A 19,395-nucleotide genomic window follows, 5' to 3' on the forward strand; every position below is an offset into this window, starting at 1 on the left:
AAAAGAAAACAAAATCAGCTGTAGTCAGTGTAAACAGAGAAAGATGAGGCTGAATGTTTCATGTGCCAGCGCGGGATCAGTTATTAGAGGGCTAAGCTGCTGACTGCTGGTTTCTATTCTGTGATCTGGGCATAACGTGACTATCATGTACTGTACTATTACTACAGCTGCCGTCTTTTAGTGTCATACTCATATACATTACTATCACTACCACGCATATCTAAGAAGGCACTGCTTCCATTACAAGCTGTGAGATACTTTTATTTCTTTATACACACAGTGGACCTGATTTAGAGATTTGTACAAGGCCAATATTTTTACGGATTGAGCGACTGTTTGCTATTATGCATGCGCGAATGATGCACTGCGCGTGCTCAGCAATTGCTTTGCGACTACACTCGTACAGAGGGTTCACTCACAAAGTGAGTGACAGGTAGTCGGCATTTGGGAGAGGTAACCGGGGGTTGGGTAAAATAACGCAGGTGTGTCGGACCATTGAGATGCGGTTTCATGGGCGTGTAGAAATTAGCCGGTGTGATTGCCCTCGCAGCATGAGAGCTCTCTGGACCTCATTCAGAGTCGGTCGAAGCGGCCACACGGTCGTACGGGAAAAGGAGCCGGATATTCAAATGATTCCCTCGCAAGTTGCGTCCCTAAGTTCAGAGCGGTAGCTGGCCGACCAAGGGGAGGAAGCGGCCGGAATTAAAAAAAATACGCCCCCTTCTCGTACGCATTGCACGTCATCTCCGGGCATATAAGGATTAATCGAGACCATAGGGAACCATCGGAACTGGTCGTAGAGCTTAAGGTTGACCATACCCTCTCTTAAGCTCTACGATCATGTCAGTGTAAAAACCTCCCATGTCACATGTGCCATGACGCTACTTTGTTAATTATGCACTCCCATAAAACCGTATGCACTCCCATAAAACGCCGTTCGCATAATTAGGCGCGCCTGCGTTCGGATCTCCACTCCCCCGCTTTCAAGCACCTTCCCCTGTTACCACACACAAACGCCTCATTCTGTCACTCAAACTACCGACCTGGCTGTGTTCAAGGAGAGAGGAATTTCTGATCGTAGCGGCTAGTTTGCGCACGCGCATTGCGAACTTTACGCATGCGCAGTATAGCGAACTTCGGTGGTGTACGACCGTGCGGCCGCTTCGACCGACTCTGAATGAGGTCCTATGTGTGTCAGGAGAGCTGCAGTGTTTGAGGCAACCCAGACTTGAATTACGTGCTGTGTGACTGCCGGAAGCGCATAGATGTAACCGATGTTTATGCTTTTGCACGTATTTGGACAGAAGAGAGAAGGCAGCAGTGGGCGTCCCTACACTCAGGGAAGCTTTGGAAGCATTAGCATATTTTAGCAATTGCGATCCGTGAGAGATTGCATTAGTCTAGATCTCGTAATCAGGCCCAGCATGTGCACAGCTGCATCTCTCCAGCATTACACATTGCTTTTGGTTATAGGGTTTATTTTAGATCTAAAGTAAAACAATGACATCTTTTTTCAACTAATTTTTATTATCCACAAGAAATTATTATTGCATCCAGGAAAGACAATCTATAACATAGGGCTTGATTTACTACCGTATGCAACTGCGATTACGCATGCAATCGGCCGATAATTTTGTACTGCGCATGCGTATGCATCGCAGTGTGCGAACCGGCCGCTGCGATCGGGACTGCAATTGCAGAGGCTACGCAGACCCATCGCAGAGTGATTGACAGGAAGTGTTCGCTCGCCGGTGCAGGGACATGTAAATTAGCCACTGCGATGATATACGCAGTCTGAGGTCTCATAGCGTGCGTTGATGTTCGCAATTTCTGAATAATGGCAGGGCTTGTGCAAGTGTGCGTGAGGCTGCGATGGTGCTCGATTGCACCAATGGTTTCGCAGTCTTGGTAAACAGTACGTATGTGTGCTGAGTAAAGTGGGCGTCCTTGTGCAGTGCTGCGACGGGATAGCGATCGCAATGAATTAGCGTACTATCGTAGTTGAACTGCGTGCGTAATCACAATTGCATACGCAGATGTGTACGGTAGTGAATGAGGCCCATCATCCTGAGTGGCTGTCTCATCTCCGTCACAGCTTCCACCACTGCAGGGGATGGAGTGAATGGTTAGCGGGGAGTAAGGTGATTGGCCGGGAGCCGGCGATTGCCTTAAGAAGATGGGCAAGAGAAAGGAGCTAGGAGGAAAAACATGGATCAGTCCGTGTCTGGGGTATGTGTAAAGAGGGTTGGGGGGGGGCTGAGTGACAGAGAGAGGTAAAGAGAGACCCCTTGATCCAGTAATGTAGGCATCTATAATGCTAGTAAAACAACATAAACAACAGAGAGTTACATGTCTCCTACATGATCAGCAAAGTAGAAGAGCTGCAATATCGTCACTTGCATACTCTCCAAGAATGTCTGGGTTAGTTCCTGAGTTTCAGGGAGTTCTGTTGAACTCTCAGAAGACCACACCATCCTCCCATATCCTGCCCACTTTCCTAGTGAGCATCACTTAAAAATGTCATAATAGCTCCACCTCCCGCTGCATTATACCGCAAATAGTAGAATTTCAACTCACATCCCCTCCATGTGTCACCTGGACGTCCCCTCCAGGATCCACAAGGTGTTTCCTAGTGCCACGAGACCTCTCTCAGCTCCTCCTTGTAAGAGAAGTTGTATTGAGAATGGGCTGTGATTGTGAATCACTGTGTCTGAATGTCTGAAGGTGCCCATAAACAGTGTGATAAAACAACTGATCCGACGGATTGGTACAATTTGGCTGCTCTATCGTACCGTGTATGAGCATGATATCAGACAGAGCGCGCACCCATGCAGTGCTGTACGGGTGGGGGAGCCGGCATATCGTGCGGTCGGCCACACGATTGCACTGTGTGTGGGGACCGCCCGATATGTCAGATCCCCCATCGTGTCGCACGGTGCACATCGCACCGTGTATATGGCCAGCTTAACTCCATCCATAACTCCACCCCAAATTCTGCCCGTGACACTTCCCACTTGTATGTAAATTCTGTCCGCACCGTATCCTGTCTGCTCTAAGGGACTGCACTGCTGGATTTAGCACAAGTGTAGGAAAGCTGGAAATCAAAAATGGGAAATCAACCTGTACCCTAAAAAACAGGAAGATGAATATTGAATAACATTATAAATATCTATTACTGTACTAAAGAATATTATTTGGAGATCTTAATAGGTTTTACATGGCTGATTTTTATATGTTCTTAATAACAGTTAAAAAAATGATAGAAAGCAATTTTTAAGCAAATAAATTCTGTACTTATTTATAATAATGCCTGTTAGCTATTTTATTCGTAATTTTATACCACTTTCTTATTTTTAAATAAAACACCTGTGATTCCCATCTGCAATGTTAAAAACAACGGTCCTATCCATATGCTGGTCCCACATCTTTTAACCAATTATTCTGCACTTTGCAGAATTTCACCCCCATAATGACATGTAATTATTACTCAAATTAAGCTAATTCAAAACTTCTAATTACATATTTAATCATTGGGGGGAGGGGGGTAAATGTCCCAGGGGTTCTAAACAAAGGCCCTCATTCAGAGCCGTACGCTCTGAGCAGAGCGCACGCTCTGAATGAGGGCCGCCCTACATGAAAATGGAGCGTCCTCCTGGACGCTCGTATAGCTGTGGGTCACCACCCACAGGCTATACGAGCGTGCAGTTTGATGGCCGCGATGGTCTTGACCATCGCGACCATTGAAACTGCGAGCCGGAGCCTGCGGTTGAGGTTTTCAACCGCAAGCTCCGGTGTGATTTTGGCTCTATCAGAGCCAAAATCACTCCCACTGACATCACTAGTGATGTCAGTGGGCCGGCTTCTGACGGGAGGCGTTCCCGTGGGAACACCCCCGTCAGGGAGGCACGCCCCCGGCACGCCCACCAAAGGGGGCGTGCTGTCAATCAACATCGACAGCACGCCCCCTTTGATCAGACACAACGAGCGAAGGACTTTCCTTCGCTCGTCGCGTCTGGCGCATGCGCACGACGGAGCTCCCTCCGTCCTGCGCATGCTCAGTGCAGAACATCGACCCACTTGCGAGTGGACAGCCGCTCGCCAGTGGGTCTGAATCAGGGCCAAAGTTCCAACATTTTTACCTTAAAATAACCATTTTCTCCAACTTCGCACCCTGCTCTGAAGCTGCGAGAAAAAAAATCATGTAGAAATGACTGCGGCTTAAATTCTCCTGGCCAATTGGATAGCAAAAAACCTGCGTCCAGCTGCAATATCACGTGTTACAGAGAAAAAAATTAATGCGCCCAATTCAATATGTCTCTGATTTGCAAAGCAAGTAACTTTGCACCTTGGTAAATCCATGCTGCACTGCATGTGGGGCAGACGTAAAATGTGCAGAGAGACTTGGATTTGAGAGGGACGTGTCCAAACTCAGATCTAAATTGCACTGTAAAAATAAAGCTGTCCAGCATCTGTGGGCTATATGCAAAAGCAACCAGTAAATGTATTTAGGAATAGGTATGAAATACCGGTGGTTGAATAGGGCAGCCCGAAGGGAAAAGATCCCAACAGGGTAGGTAAGTACCCTCTGCCTACCCCTCTAACCCTCCCTTAGTGGTGCCTAACCAACCTCCCCCCCCAGTGCCTAACCCTAACCCCCCCTGAGGGCTAAGACGCCCCGACTTACCTCCATCATTCCGGCGTCCTTCTGTATTCTGGCGTCGGGATTAAGATAGGCATCGGTATTTCGATGCCTATCTTAAGTCCCCCGTCGGGCTTTCGTTGTCGGGATGTAGACCGGCGGCGTGTAGTCCACCGGTCTATTAACTACATCCCTGTATTTACACCTCTTGCATCCAGGTGCAAAGTGACTTAATCTTTTTGCTTTATTTCCAAATCAGAATCAGGCGGAGCCCACAATGTACACTAGACCAAAATACCTGCACATAACTACATAATGCCTGATGTCAAGGATACTAAAAAGGGCCTTATTCAGAGTTAGATGCAATGGAAAAATGTTCCTCAAAAAAAGCAGCATTCCTGTGACCTGTTCAGAATTGGTCACATTCACAAGTTTGCAACTGCGGCTCCTTCCCCTTCCTTTACTTGCGTCAGATCCGTCCAGAATGACTGGGGGCATGGTTTCAGTGAGAGTAGCATAAAAGCTACAAATAGCAGAATGCATGTAGATTTCATTTAGTGGATGTATAGTGCAGTTAATAAGTACCCAAGTGGCTTGGAGACCATTCGGTATGAAAAGCCGGCTGCAGCATGAACTTGGAGCATCTGAATCGCTAAGCAAAGCAGATATATATTATTTTATATAGTATTTATCAATAACACTGTCCAGACTTCTTCTGTATATGATTCTCTATTAAAATACACTGCCAAACCTTACCTAAACCAACCACACACACTACCATTCCTTATCGGCAAAAAATCTGGCGCATATACTACTCTTGCAGAAATGGGCTCATCTTTGTGATACCGATCAAAGGTTAAAGTTTGATTTATAGGTATACAATAGTTAATAAGTTTAATATACTGTAAAATTAGTGGCGGTGTATTTCAACTATGCATTTTTATTTTTTTTAGCCATTAAGATCATTAGTGATGAGGAAAATTATTTTGCTGAAGGGAATAGTGTTATAGTGGATGTGTTGTAGCTGGTTGTTTTTGGTAGCTTGATAAATATCGTTGCTACTTACCTTTTTTGCAAACCACAAGACTAAGCCAGCATGCCTGGTTTACCACAGACTGGTAAAAAGATGTAAAAACACCGGAAATGTCCTAAATTGATTGCATTTTAGAAGTACAGGTTGAGTCTCCCATATCCAAAATGCTTGGGACCAGGGGTATTTTGGATATCGGAATATTCCGTATTTTGGAATAATTGCATATTATAATGAAATGTCTTGGAAATGGGACCCAAATATACACACAGAATGCATTTATGTGTTATATACACCTTATACACACAGCCTGCAGGTCATTTTAGACAATATTTTTTATAATTTTGTGCATCAAAAAAAGTTTGTGTACATACATGAAATTAATTTATGTTTCATATACACCTTATACACACAGCCTGAAGGTTATTTTATACAATCTTTTTAATAATTTGTGCCTTAGACAAAGTTTATGTACATTAAACCATCAAAAATCAAAGGTTTCATTATCTCAGTCATGCTGAAAATATTCCGTATTTCGGAATATTTGGATATGGGAGACTCAACCTGTAATAATCAAGCAGTGTACTTCAGAAATGCTAGATTACAGATATAAAAGAAAATTGGACACATGGGTGTAGATGTACTAACCAGCGTGTTTCCAAAGCCGCACAATCATCAGCAGCTTTGACGGATTTAAAACGGCAACAGAGATAGATGTTAAATACAGCTTGTTTAGCATTTACTTCAATTGCCGATTTAAATCTATTGGTCAACGCTGGTTAGTAAATCTGCCCCATTCAGGTTTTTACTGTAAAGGTGCCACAATCTATAACCACCAATCAAACGTTTGCTTTCAGTTTTTAATTGATACTAAAAAACAAATAAAAATGAAAGCTTGTTACTGATTGATTGCCGCTGCCAGGGGTTACTTCACATTGCACTTTGTTATTACATAACCCCCTAGCTTCATAGGGCTTTATTAGACTAAAGGCAGAGTTTAGGCGTCCTAATCTTACATTGACAATCACTTGTTACAGGGTTAACTGCAGTCGGTGCCCTGACCTGTAAACTGATACACTGGACACTGGAATGAAGGCTTCCAGTGACATGCTAATGCAGACTTGTTTAAATGACCTCCCGTGGAATCAATTTAAAGGTAGAAACAAGCTTGCTGAGGTGTTATGTATAATTTTCTACTAATAAATGCTTATAGGGCCTTGTGATCAGTGGAGAAATCTAAACACAAATAATTGCTGCCGCCTAGGGCCTCTTACCAAGTAGTCACTAGGAAGTGTGGTTTAACTGGAGTTCTCTAATCCTTTTCTCAGGTTCTTCCTTTACAATGTCACCAATGCCAAAACACAGGCTTTATTGCTTAGTTACAGGCAAATTATACATATCTGGCAGCCAATTGCTCTTTCCCACTCCAAGGTTGTGAAGACCATAAAGTACAGCCCTCTCCTGATATCTTTGATATCTGTTTTATGTATGCATGCTCATTAATAAATACCAAGTCTAATGATATAAATGCGGGACTAGAAAAGTCGTAAACAGCTGCGTCTGCTATAAAATACTCCAGATGCTGAAAATTATTTATAGTGTATATTTATAGTAAGGTATGCATATGCCGTCAGCATATATATATTTTTGGGGAGGCTAATGGTTTTATGCTTGCTGAAGAGTTAACTAACGCTAGGGAAATGATTAGCGAGGACTGACACAGAGTAACTTGTGTTAACAGAGGTGTAGTAATTGCAATCTGTGTCCAAATTGCTTTTGCATGTGTTACAATAGTGCTCGCACAAAAGGGAGATATTTCCTGCGTGTTACATGCCTTACATCCCAGTGCAAGTATGGTGCAAGCTGTGATATCGCACAGATGTTACACAGTGCCTGGTGCCAAAATATTGCATTGTGTGTGCGTATTAGCTCAATGAGGTTAAGAGGTTAAAAAAAAATCAAACATGGGAGAGTGTTTTTATTTTTATTGTACTGTACGCTGTCAATGTTATTTAGTTCAGGAGTGCAATATGTATTTGTACAAATTAGCCTAATTTTCTGCTATAATAAGGAGCAAGCCCACATTCCAGACTGTAGATCTGCCTCATAAGAGAGTCCAGGGTCAGTTATGCTTTTGAGGGGGAACCCCACAACATTTTTTAATTTTAATCTTTTCTTTTAACTATAGCACACATAAGCCTGCACAGATGACACTGATCTGTGCAGTACTTCTGCTGATCACGCTGCTGAGTAGAGGGGTGTATTTCAAACCTCTATTTTGTCCCGAGTTTGCTTCATTTACGATCGTATTAGTAGACACAATTCTTGGTAAAGCCCTATGTTGCATTCCTGTCTATGGAAAGTACTTGCGAGTTAGTTTGTTGGTGTATTGACTTCTATTTGTGTGTTCTGCTGTGTTTTGCAGACAGCATCATTTTTTTACACCCGTGTTTGCTTTTAGTAAACCTTCGTTTTTGAATATCAGGGGAAACTCTCACGGGAATACAATCTCGGCCAGACACGATTCTTAGTAAATATACCTCTAGATGTATGAGGAACACATCTGTACCATTGTCCCTGTTATCGTTGTTGGCATTTTCATTGATGAACTGGCCACTACATCTCTGCCAGATTGATACTTTTAGTATTAGACAGTATTGGGACAATTCAATTATATGCAAGCTGCTTGGCAATATGAAGATTGAGAGAGGACTCATTACAACACCTCTATGACTGACTCCTCTCTCGGAGCCCATTATCGCTCCCAGAATTAGAGCTTAAATTTGCTTATTTGAAGGATCATTGTGAGTTTTGTAATTGAATTGGTCTCCACTTCAGCACATTACCGTGCTAAAGCGATGTGCAGGGTGACTTGTTGCAATTAAGTGAATTACTGCCTATATTCAGTAAATATCCGTGCAATCCGAGGATTATTGTACCTACAGTTCTGCTCTTGCCCAGTAGCAAAGAAAAAAGGTACATAAGGAACGGTGATACATTGTGTCTATAATTCCACCATACTCACAGGAATCCTGCTGCAAATGTGTCTGATAAGTTGTTTGTGCCTCTAGACCACGGTGCGCCCACTCCTCCGAGCCATACTTTCTTCCCCGGGGTGTGCATGTTTACAACCTACATACAAAACACAGCTTCTGTGTTAGAACATCAAATAAAATAACGAGGACATTCATGGAAACGGCTCTACAGGTAACCGAGTAGAAGGGTTTTGTACAGCAGGTGTTGGCCATCACATTCTATCAGTGAAGGACAACCTGAAGCATTCAAGCGTTCATGTGTAACCCTCTAACCTTGAAAGGGGCAGCGCATTATCCCTAATCTCATTAATAAGTTACAACAATAGATATAATGAATCATGGAAACATACAGTATATCACATGACCACATAATAGATCCCCTTCAGATTTCCACACAAGTCACACAAGCCCCCACTCACCCCACAACACCCCCAGACATCTCTTGATACCCACTCACCCCAAACAGCCCCCTATGCCCTTTAAAGCCCTATTTACACCAGCATGACTCACATACCCTCCAAGTGCATTAAAACACCCCTATTTGCTATGAGCATCATTTCCTTATCTATCCAGTTACCTGTAGAACATAACTGTCCTCTAATACATTCATATACACTGTGACAATTCAATGTTTTAAATTAACATAAAATAGCTTTAATTGATTCAAGGAGAATTTCCTATCTCATGGTGGTATCACTGACAGGGCAGCCAAGAGCCGCGGCGGGCCCGGGTGACTGGGGGCGTGGCCTAATCAGGGGAGGTGTGGCCACATCTCCTTAGGAAAAAAACACAGAATAAAAAAAACATTTTAGCAGTGCCGCTTCACTGGGAGGGGGGCACTGTGAACCCCTCAGCCTGGCGCACAGCCAATGGGGTTCATGATCAGCATGATCGCTCCCCCCATAGGCATAGGAGACTGCTCCAGCTGCTGCGAGCAGTCTCCCACTGCAGCCCAGCACACAGCAGCGTGTGCTGGGCTGCTGTGATGTAGGAGGGAGGGGGGGCGGTGCCGGACCAGGGCCCCGCCTGGCCCCTCCAGCAAGCCTGGGCCCGGGTAATTTGTACCTGCCCCCCCCTCTCGGCGCCCCTGATCACTGAATGTAATACTGAGCGCTTTGAAAGCCCAGGATTGCAGCACACATTAAACAGTATGATTTCTGTAAATTCTGCACATAAACCAATCAGACATCAGTGACATTAGCCAAAGCCACTATCACATTGGTTGCTTCAGTTTACTGCTCAAATGTGCAATTTGCAAACTTAAAAGACATGACTAAGTATAATTAACTGTGAGCGTTTGCAGCATGCACTATCACGCTTTCCTCTGCCTATCTAAACACAGAGGTAATGTCATCTCATCTCCCTATTCAAACAATGCAGTGCGACATTATTTATGGGGAGATGTATCAAACCTTCTTATGAGCAGAGAAAATGCTCATAGCAACGAATTAGCCTTTACCTGTCATTTTATAGAATGTGCTGGATAACATGACTACTTCCCCCACTCTTTAGAAGGCTTAATACCTCTTCCCTAAGGTTTGTGCTTTAGGTTTATGCAAATATAGGATAATAATGAGGGTTACAGCTGAACATTTAGTCAATCAGCAGTCATGCATCTATCCTATAGTTACATTCATTAAATACTTGGGTGACAAATAATTCTTTATTTATGGACAAGTGAACAACAGTGTAACCCTGACACAGCCATTGCTTGTAGGCTTCCAGTTCCCAGCTAGGGTCACCAGGCAGCTGCTATGGAGTGGGGTCATACACATCGCCTCATCAGGGATAGGTGGAAAGACAAAAGCAGATTGGGAGAATTGTCCACAGAAGACCTAATATAATATATAATATATACTGTATATATATTATCTTATATATATATAATATATATCGTACAGTATATGCACACTGGATGCACGCCACAAATTGTTTTGGTTTGGTACCATTGCATTTAGGTGGTCTCCCCCGGGCACAGCATGGAGCGTGCTTGCTCTCCACTCTTGGGAGAAAAACCACATTAGGACCCTAGTGTCTTTTATGGCTTATATTAATCATGAAGGTATGAGGACATTGGGACAGCTTCTATTACCATGTGTTTGGATGAGGCTTCAGGGCATATTTATTAATAATTAAGAATTCTTATTGCTTTATATTGTGGCAATAAGGATATATTTTTCAGGGGGAATGTATCGGTCTAAATCGGGCACGGTCCCGTCACCACGTGCATACGCATACGCTTTACTTCCAGGTTCAGATCTGGCCTGGCCATTGAGCATGCACGGCAATCCAGCTGCCTACCATGCTGCCTTGGTCATTCAGGTCCAGAGTGTTCTTACTATCTTTTATAAACACACAAGGATGATATGGTCCATACTTCAGAAACAAGTGGTACTCTCCTTTTTTTTACGGAGTAGGAATAGACTGCAAGGACCATCCAAATGGCCGGTAGTCGTCCAAATGGAGCGTCTACAGAAATGCAACAAGCCACTTCCAGGTCATTTTTTAATAGCCACATTCCAAATATATAAATAGCTTTCTGTACATTAACCCCCACAGTGCTCTGTTTTTGGAGCAGACTGTATGTAAGAATGTACATATGTAGACACTCTGCCACAGAAGCTGATTTGTCTGAAGATTATACCAAATCGAGGGCCGAAGGGAGCGGCGCATGTGCCACCTGGTAATGATAATCTCATTATCATGCGCGTGCTGCAGAGCTTACTCTCAACTCCTTCTCCAGGACCCCCCCCCCCAGAACCTGGCAGCTGCGCAAAGCAACGGAGCAGCCAGCAAATATGGAAGTTATTGTAAATGTTTCCTTTACTCCATATTTGAGTATATTTGAGTGTAGAATTAAGAAATATGACAAATAAATGCTCCTGACAACTGAAAATGGGTATTACATAACATTTATTTATTCTGCTGTCAATGATTCTGCTAACAGGGGTTGTCTTTTGCTGTTAAAAAATACAATTCTTACAAAATATAGATGGGGAATAGGGCAATAATGGGGTGGGATTACAGGAGTAGGATAGGGTAAACTGTTACCTGGAACCCGTATTGGAAACTAGACCAAAGTATAGTACCCTGGGGTTCCAATTAACACATTTTCCCAACTCTAGTCCTGTAATCCCACCCCTTTATTGTGCCGGATTCCCCATCTATATCTAGTAAAAATATTCCCCATATTATCATATGTATATCATCATGGGCATCTATTAGGGGGTATTTATCAATGCTTGGAGAGAGATAAGATTGTGAGAGATAAAGTACTAACCAATCAACTTCTAACTTACTTTACTTTAACTCATTTTACAGGCTGTATTTGAAAAATGGCAGTTAGGAGCTGATTGGTTGGTACTTTATATCGTACAATTTTATCTCTCTCCAATGTTTGATGAGACATTAATAAACAGAATTGTACCATTCCTAAACTGAGAACTCACTTTCTGAATTTTTCGGATCTGGTCAGACAGCGCGTCCAGCAGTCGCGTTTTCATGAAGTCCATAGCTTTCCCCACGCGTCCATCAATGTTATAACTACAAATAAAAATACAAATATGTCATGTGAATGACTTGGTTGTATCCTCAGCAGACCTGCTGTCAGTCTTGTATTTTATGTGTAAATAATAAGTGCGTACCAGAAGCAGCGCTAGAACCACACCTACGTGCCAGAAGTCAGTTTGTGTTCTTGAGAAATGAGTAGAGGGGAGCCAGAAGCCATGGGAGGCGATGCTGGTGGCCAACCACAGATAAATATATGAGCAAGAAATAGACTGTGCGCAGAGTTGTACCGGTAATAACAATAGCAGTTGCAGCTTGCTACTAGCTCAGCTGTGTGGGGATTTTATAACTGTAATAATATTTTCACTGGACCTAAACTGAAATCTGCCATGTTGAAGTATCGCTGCCCAGTTTGTGCTTTCCCAGAAGTGTTAGAGCCAGGTTTCACTACTGTGACTCTTTGGAAGGCTTTTTAGAAAAGAACCAATGGACAAAATAAAACATGTAGCTTGAGAGCTAGAAAATAATAATAGTGTCTAAAGACAGGCATTAATTTACTGTAGCACCGAGGATTTTATTTAATGACATATATGTCCAATTTGGAAACACTCTATTGAAATAACAAACTCATACAATGGAGAATGAGCCTTGAACAACTATATATAGATCTACTCTAGTGTTTGTACTCAGGGGTGCCTGTCAGCGGCAGTAGTCTCTCAGTACATGCTACTGTGTGCTGGGTTGTGGAGGGTCCGGGGAGGCTGCTGCCACTGAGCGCATTCTATCTCTGTCTGCTGTACGGGGAGAAGCGATCGCATTATTTCCAACCACCACCATCCCTGGCTGACGGAAGATTGGCATCCCCCTGTGCAGCTCGTGGCATCACTTTGCGCCAGCGAGCATATTTTGCTCCATCGATGGAAGAACATAACCGAATAGTTTTATTTTTTTACAAGGTGCAGGGACATGAAGCAGAGCTCTGCCTCACAAAACCAGTGAAGCTCCACCCCTGGTTCTGATTGGCCCACAGACTAGTCAGTCAAAGAATAGGGATGACCATCGGTTGGCGAAACCATCGATGGTCATCCATTGCATAGTTGGTAACCATTGATGGCCACTTGATATTTCATCACCAATGTTATGCATCGATGGTAACCATACCGATGGCCATCCCTATTTTGGGAAATATGGGGGTCATTCAGACCCGCTCGCGAGCGCAGGATGCTCGCAAGCGGGTCGATGTTACCCCAATGCGCATGCGCACGACGGAGGGAGCTCCGTCGTGCGCTTGCACGAGACCCGGACAGCGACAGTCAAGTTGTCGCTCTGGGTCTTGCACCAAAGGGGGCGTGCTGTCGATGGTGACTGACAGCACGCCCCCTTTGGTGGGCGTGCCGGGGGCGTGGCTGCCAGACGGAGGCGTTCCCATGGGAACGCCTACGGTCTGGGTCTGGCCCCACTTGACCATCGCGACCATCTTTTTGGCCGCTCGCATATGCTGTGGGTGGTCATCCACAGCTATGCGAGCGGCCAGGAGGCCGCTTCATTTTTAGGTAGGAGGGCACTGATTCAGAGCGAGCGCTCTGGTCAGAGCGTCCGGCTCTGAATCAGGCCCTATATTTTGTCAAGAGGTTTTTTAACAATGACAATAATGTATTACAGTTCAAACCGGCCCCTGGACCAACAGTTATAACCAACGGCGGCTCCTACCCTCTTAGATGAGGGGGGCTGCCGCTGCTACAAGGATCACTAACTGCCAGTTCCTGCCTCCTCCTGGACGGGACCCGACGCCAGAGCAATGAATCTGTCAGGCGCTGGGACCAGCACATGCGCACTAGCGGTGGGGAGCCACTCATCTGCATGTCACCAACTTCCAAAGGGCTGCATTGTCTGCAGCCCCAAGGAGCTGGTTGGGGCTGGTGTGAAGGCAGAGTAGTGGCTTCCTCCTGGAAGCCGCTCTCTGCTAATAGCAGCCCGGACTGGCAGTCCCAGGGGGAGGAGATACCTCCCCCTGAGGCTTCCTGTTGTATATGTGACTGGCAGGTGGCGCTTCCAATAGGAAGCCACTGCCAGTCACAGTGTAGCCAGTGCAGTCACAGATTGCACTGACTACACTGAGGTGGTGAATTTTACTGGGAGGGCTGCAGCCTCCTAGCCCCTAGGCAAAATCCACCACTGGTTATAACGGTTTATTGTGGCATACTGTATATCGGAAATTAATTCTATATACTTTACCGATTGCTTGCACATGTTAATGTTGGAAATAGGTGCCCTCATTGGCTATGTTATATTGAAACTTTCCAACTGAAGGAGTCTATTTATTAATAATCTGTGCAAACTAACAATCTGTATCGCTGCTTATCACAGTGGTGCAGATTATAGTTGTGCTGGTATGTACCATACCATACCATCACCTACCAGAGTGTTCTCTTTGGTATTGGTTGCCTAACAATGTCAGCAAAGGGTTAAAGTAAAAGCCACTGAGCCTTTGCAAGTCCCCATGTATATATATATATATATATATATAAAGAGAGAGAGAGAGAGATCCAGAAAGACTGCACTCACTGGTAAATCCAGACAAATAATTGGGGTGCTCCATTAGAGACACTGAAGTCCTGTGTATAGCAAACAAAAGATAGGCACTCACCATTCAGTAGAAAATTGATATTTTGCTCACAAAATTTCCATAACCAAGTCGACGTTTCGGACCACAAAGGTCCTTTGTCAAGATAGTACAACCATAGCAAGGCTACCACCAACAGCACCCAGGATGCTGTTGGTGAGTGCCTATCTTTTGTTTGCTATATATATATATATATATATATTGTCTCACTGTTTGATTTTGACCATGTACTGTCTGAAATTTTTTTATGCATATGCATATTGTATATATTATATGCACTACAGACACTTGGTGGTGCCATATAAATAATAGATAATAGTAATAAACAATTCTTTCTCAAGATGAGAAGGCATAATTTATTACTTAGCAACCAAAATAAGAATAGTTTTCCATTGCTTAGTAAATTGCATTAAGCGGTCAGTGATGCTAAATAAATGAGCAGTGGAGAAATTGCTCTTTATTTCTCCCTGGTTTTATCTTATTAATAAATTGCTCATATAGCATATTAGGGTCACAGTGGGAGCTGTAGAGCCTAAGACCAGTACAGTTATTACCTCTGTTACCCTCTATTGCTGTGCCATTGACCATAAAATAATAATTTTTTTTGTAAAATGCAGTTCTTATTAATTAAGCACTACAGGGAAAAAAGTTAGTATAACCTACTTATTATATATCCACTTACAGTACATATGCCTTTATATGGAGGAATTTTGAATGTTCTAATATAAGTTTACTAGTAGCTCGATTATTGATTGATCTATCTTTAACAATACAAATTTTCCAATGAAACAATAGAATATCTTTACAAAATGTTACGTGTGGTTAGAGTACCTTCAGTCCTAAAATTAATTATTTTAACAAACATACTGCAGAATATGAGTGCACTATATAAATAACAATAACTAAATAATGTTGACAATTTATTCAAAGCACTAAGGGCTTTATTTACTACAATCTGCATTTGTGCAGATTGTAGTGTGATATTACTGACTGAATTCGCATTGCGCATTCAGGCAATATCACAGGGATTTACTACAAATCCCTTGCAGGGACAGAGCTTGCGATAAAGCTCTGTGCCTGTGAATCCCCTCCGCACACTTATCACGGTATTTATGCAAAAACTACTGTGACAAGTGCTGATGCATGCGCCGACCGACCGTCGCTAAGCCCCCCCCTGGTGCTAGGCCCCGCCCCCTATGATCGCGGACCCCTGCGACACTCCCCTCCTTTAATTACACTTACCTGCAGTCATCGGTGCTCCGGTGATGTCCTCCATGGCTCCGGTCAGCTGACATCCCTTACTGCACTGGGACTCGGTGAGGTGACGACCTGGTCCCAGTGCAGGCTGGGAGACCAGCTGACTGGAGGGAGGACATCACCCAGAGACCCAATCACTGGTCCCTGGACTCAGGTAAGTTTTTTTTTTTACAATTTTTTTTTTCTTTTTTTTTGTGTATCAGCGTGTGGTCTATTGAGACCACACAGCTGATCACTGGGGCCGGTTCCGGGCTCTGCTCTGCCCGTTAGAGCAGAGCAGGAGTCCGGTAACCGAGGGAGACCCTGGATAACGCCACCTCCAGGTGGCGTTATTGTCACAGGGCTTTCCCCGGTATTTTTTCACAATTTAGATTTAGTAACTTTGGCCAGATCACATTTCCCATTACAATTATGGGAAATGCGATCTGCTTACTAAAAATAAGTGATAATTAGGGCTTGGAGTAAAATTTTACAAATTCTACTCCAATTTCCCTGTATTAACTTTAGGTGATACTAAAATAATGTGCAAAAACACCCTTTTTCGCTTTATTTTAGTAAAAATAACCTTAATAAATAGAGCCCTAAGAGTGATTAGAACTATGTATGGCAGCCAGCATCCATAGAAGATAATATTAAGTTTGAGGCTTAAGCTGGGTACACACTAGATGATATTTTGAATCCTTTGGCAGATTCTGACGCATCAGAACGACAAATTGTTCAAATAGTCCAATGTGCATGCTCTATGACGATGCCAATGTGCATTGCCGCGGGTCATTGGTTGCATCTTCAGATCTTTTGTACATGTAGGAAGATCTGTCAATCTCGTTAACGATTCGCCGCAGATCGTTCAGTTTGTACGCACTACCGGAAAACCAGGCGATATGGTTACATTATCTAGTTAACGATCTAACCACCAAACGATGCAAGATATATCATTTGGTCGTTGGTAAGATTGCGCAGAGTGTATGCACTATATCGTTTGTCCGGGAGTTCCAGGGAGTTCAAGGGAAATCGTTGGTGACATTGCATCGTTTGTAAGTCGTCTAATGTGTACCCAGCTTTACTCCACACTTTGGAATTTGTACGTTGATTGGAGTCTAGCACAGATTAAATCCATACATGAGCTGCAATGTGTGGGGAGTCAGAGGATATCAGCCTTGCAAACCTACTCAGCGTACAGCTCTGTTCTTTTATGTATGACATATGACAGATCATAAGCGCCAATACTTACAAGACATATATTTCAGTAACATTGGCCAATAATCTTTCAGCACGCAGTGTCATGTACCACATTTCCACCAAGAGCAACTGATGACTTCACTGTATGTGCACGGTGTCTACTTATGTAGAACAATACATTGAATTTGAAATGCAAGGACGGCCCCCACAAAGGCAGAACGGAAAGGAAGAGTCCCAAAAGTAAAATTACCGGTTTTCTTGCCAGTTTTTTTTCCGAAGCGTTCTAAACCCCCTCATTATTTCCCAGCTAGTAAAACAATCTGATATATATATATATATATATATATATATATATATATATATATTTTAGAAGTATCATGTCTGATTAGAGCAAATTAATTAACTTAAACAGAAATCCAAGACATAATTGTGAGCTCCTGTGAGGTTTTGGGGAATGAAGTAGAGATCTGTTTATAATTGTTCCTTGTAGGGGTGTCTGGATTGTGTAGCCCCGGCAACCTGCCCTGAGGAATAAATCCACAATTATGGCATTTCTGTACGTTTTACAGATTGTATTTCTGATTTGTATGGGCTCTTTGAAAGTATAGAATCAGAGAGTTTCTTGTAAGTCTTGGGTCTGTTTCACACATTCTCTATTATTAAACAAAATTATTAGTTGAAATAGATGTAATAACATTTAAGCTGCATACACACACAATGATTTGTTAAGCGATATTGTTTAAAGATAATCGTTTGACTCAGAAAGTGAACGATTTTTTTCAAACAATGAACGATTATCGTTCATGCGCGTTCACATTTGTAGTTTGTAGTTCAGTCAGACTTGTCAACTCAACGATTTTCATTAAGGGAATATGCAAAAATCGTTTGTAGTTCACAAAAATCGTTCATTACACTTTAAAAAATCTGACAGATAATCTGACAGAAAATCGTTCATAAAATCGTTCATAAATTCGTTGGTAACAAAATCGTTGTGTGTGTATGCAGCTTTATGGAGCATACACACGGTCAGATTTGTCAGATGAACGATTGAACGATTTGAACGTTTTTACCAAAGTTTTTGAACGATTTGAACGATTTTTGACTGCATTAAAATGAATGGAATCGTCCAAGTCTGACTGCAAACACATCAGATGTCAGATATCGTTATCTGACAAACGGGAACGCGCATCGTTCATCGTCCATCGTTCAGGCATGTCAGATTTTCCTTCAGGTATGAACGACTGAACGATTTTTAAATCGTTATCGTTCAGATCTGAAGGAAAAATCTGACCGTGTGTATGCACCATTACTCTTAATAGCAAAATGTGATGAAAACCCCATGTCTTGTTTTATCTTTTCAAAGATTCCTCTCATTGCTAACTTGGTAATTGCCTGCTCCCATCTTTTCACCATGGGGGCTGGGGGCCATCCAATTCCATGTGATGTGAGGCCGAACATCACCACAATATATTTGGCTGCACACATATTTGCCTACGATGGTACGATGGCCATCGATAGTTTTCCTGTGCACCTCCGTGGCATGCGAAGAACTACTTGTGACAGTGATGGTTGGGATGTGCCCATCCGGAACGGCACATCACAGCCATCCCCAAGAATTTATGTACAGTCAATACAATAAGTGGCTATCTATTCAGAGCTAAAAAATATAAGTATGACACAATCCAAAATACACCTCAGATGGCTACATGTTTTAGTGAATTGTTACATTGTTACTCTTAGGCCATCCATAGCAAAGTGAACTGAAGACCACTAGTATACAGCGCTCTAGATAAACTATATAGGGGGCAATTCTTGGGGATGGCTGTGATGTGCTTTGCCTGAATAGTACATTGCAACCATCACCATCACAAGTTGCACAGGAAAATAAGCCAAACTGCATGTGACTGAAGTGCCACCCACTTAGCAAGACAAGCCAGAAATCAGCCAGTAATGGGAATGCATCTTGGCAAACCTTTGAATGGACATTTTTGTGGGAAGTCTAGCAGTGAGTCAACAGACTTCATAAGCCTAAAAAGTGTGCCCACGTGCTAGAGTAAATGAGTATGAATTTGCAACCAGTCAGCTTTTAGCTATCACTTTGTACAATGTGCTTGATAATTGAGAG

The 19,395-nt window shown here is 43.0% G+C and overlaps 1 protein-coding gene across 2 annotated transcripts in view; it reads right to left on the reverse strand.

Annotated features, from left to right (window-relative positions):
- Positions 1–19,395, reverse strand: part of HPSE2 (heparanase 2 (inactive)) — a 349,622-nt gene that overhangs the window by 55,816 nt on the left and 274,411 nt on the right. For both annotated transcript variants that reach the window (XM_088482773.1, XM_088482772.1), the window contains 2 exons: positions 12,154–12,247; positions 8,695–8,801 (listed from right to left, as the gene is read on the reverse strand). In XM_088482773.1, the coding sequence (XP_088338899.1) occupies positions 8,695–8,801; positions 12,154–12,247 (201 nt within the window). The remainder of the gene's footprint in view (positions 1–8,694; positions 8,802–12,153; positions 12,248–19,395) is intronic.

The sequence above is a fragment of the Taudactylus pleione genome, unplaced genomic scaffold (genome assembly GCF_031769625.1).
Source record: "Taudactylus pleione unplaced genomic scaffold, aTauple2 ptg000292l, whole genome shotgun sequence".
NCBI classification, from domain to species: Eukaryota; Metazoa; Chordata; class Amphibia; order Anura; family Myobatrachidae; genus Taudactylus; species Taudactylus pleione.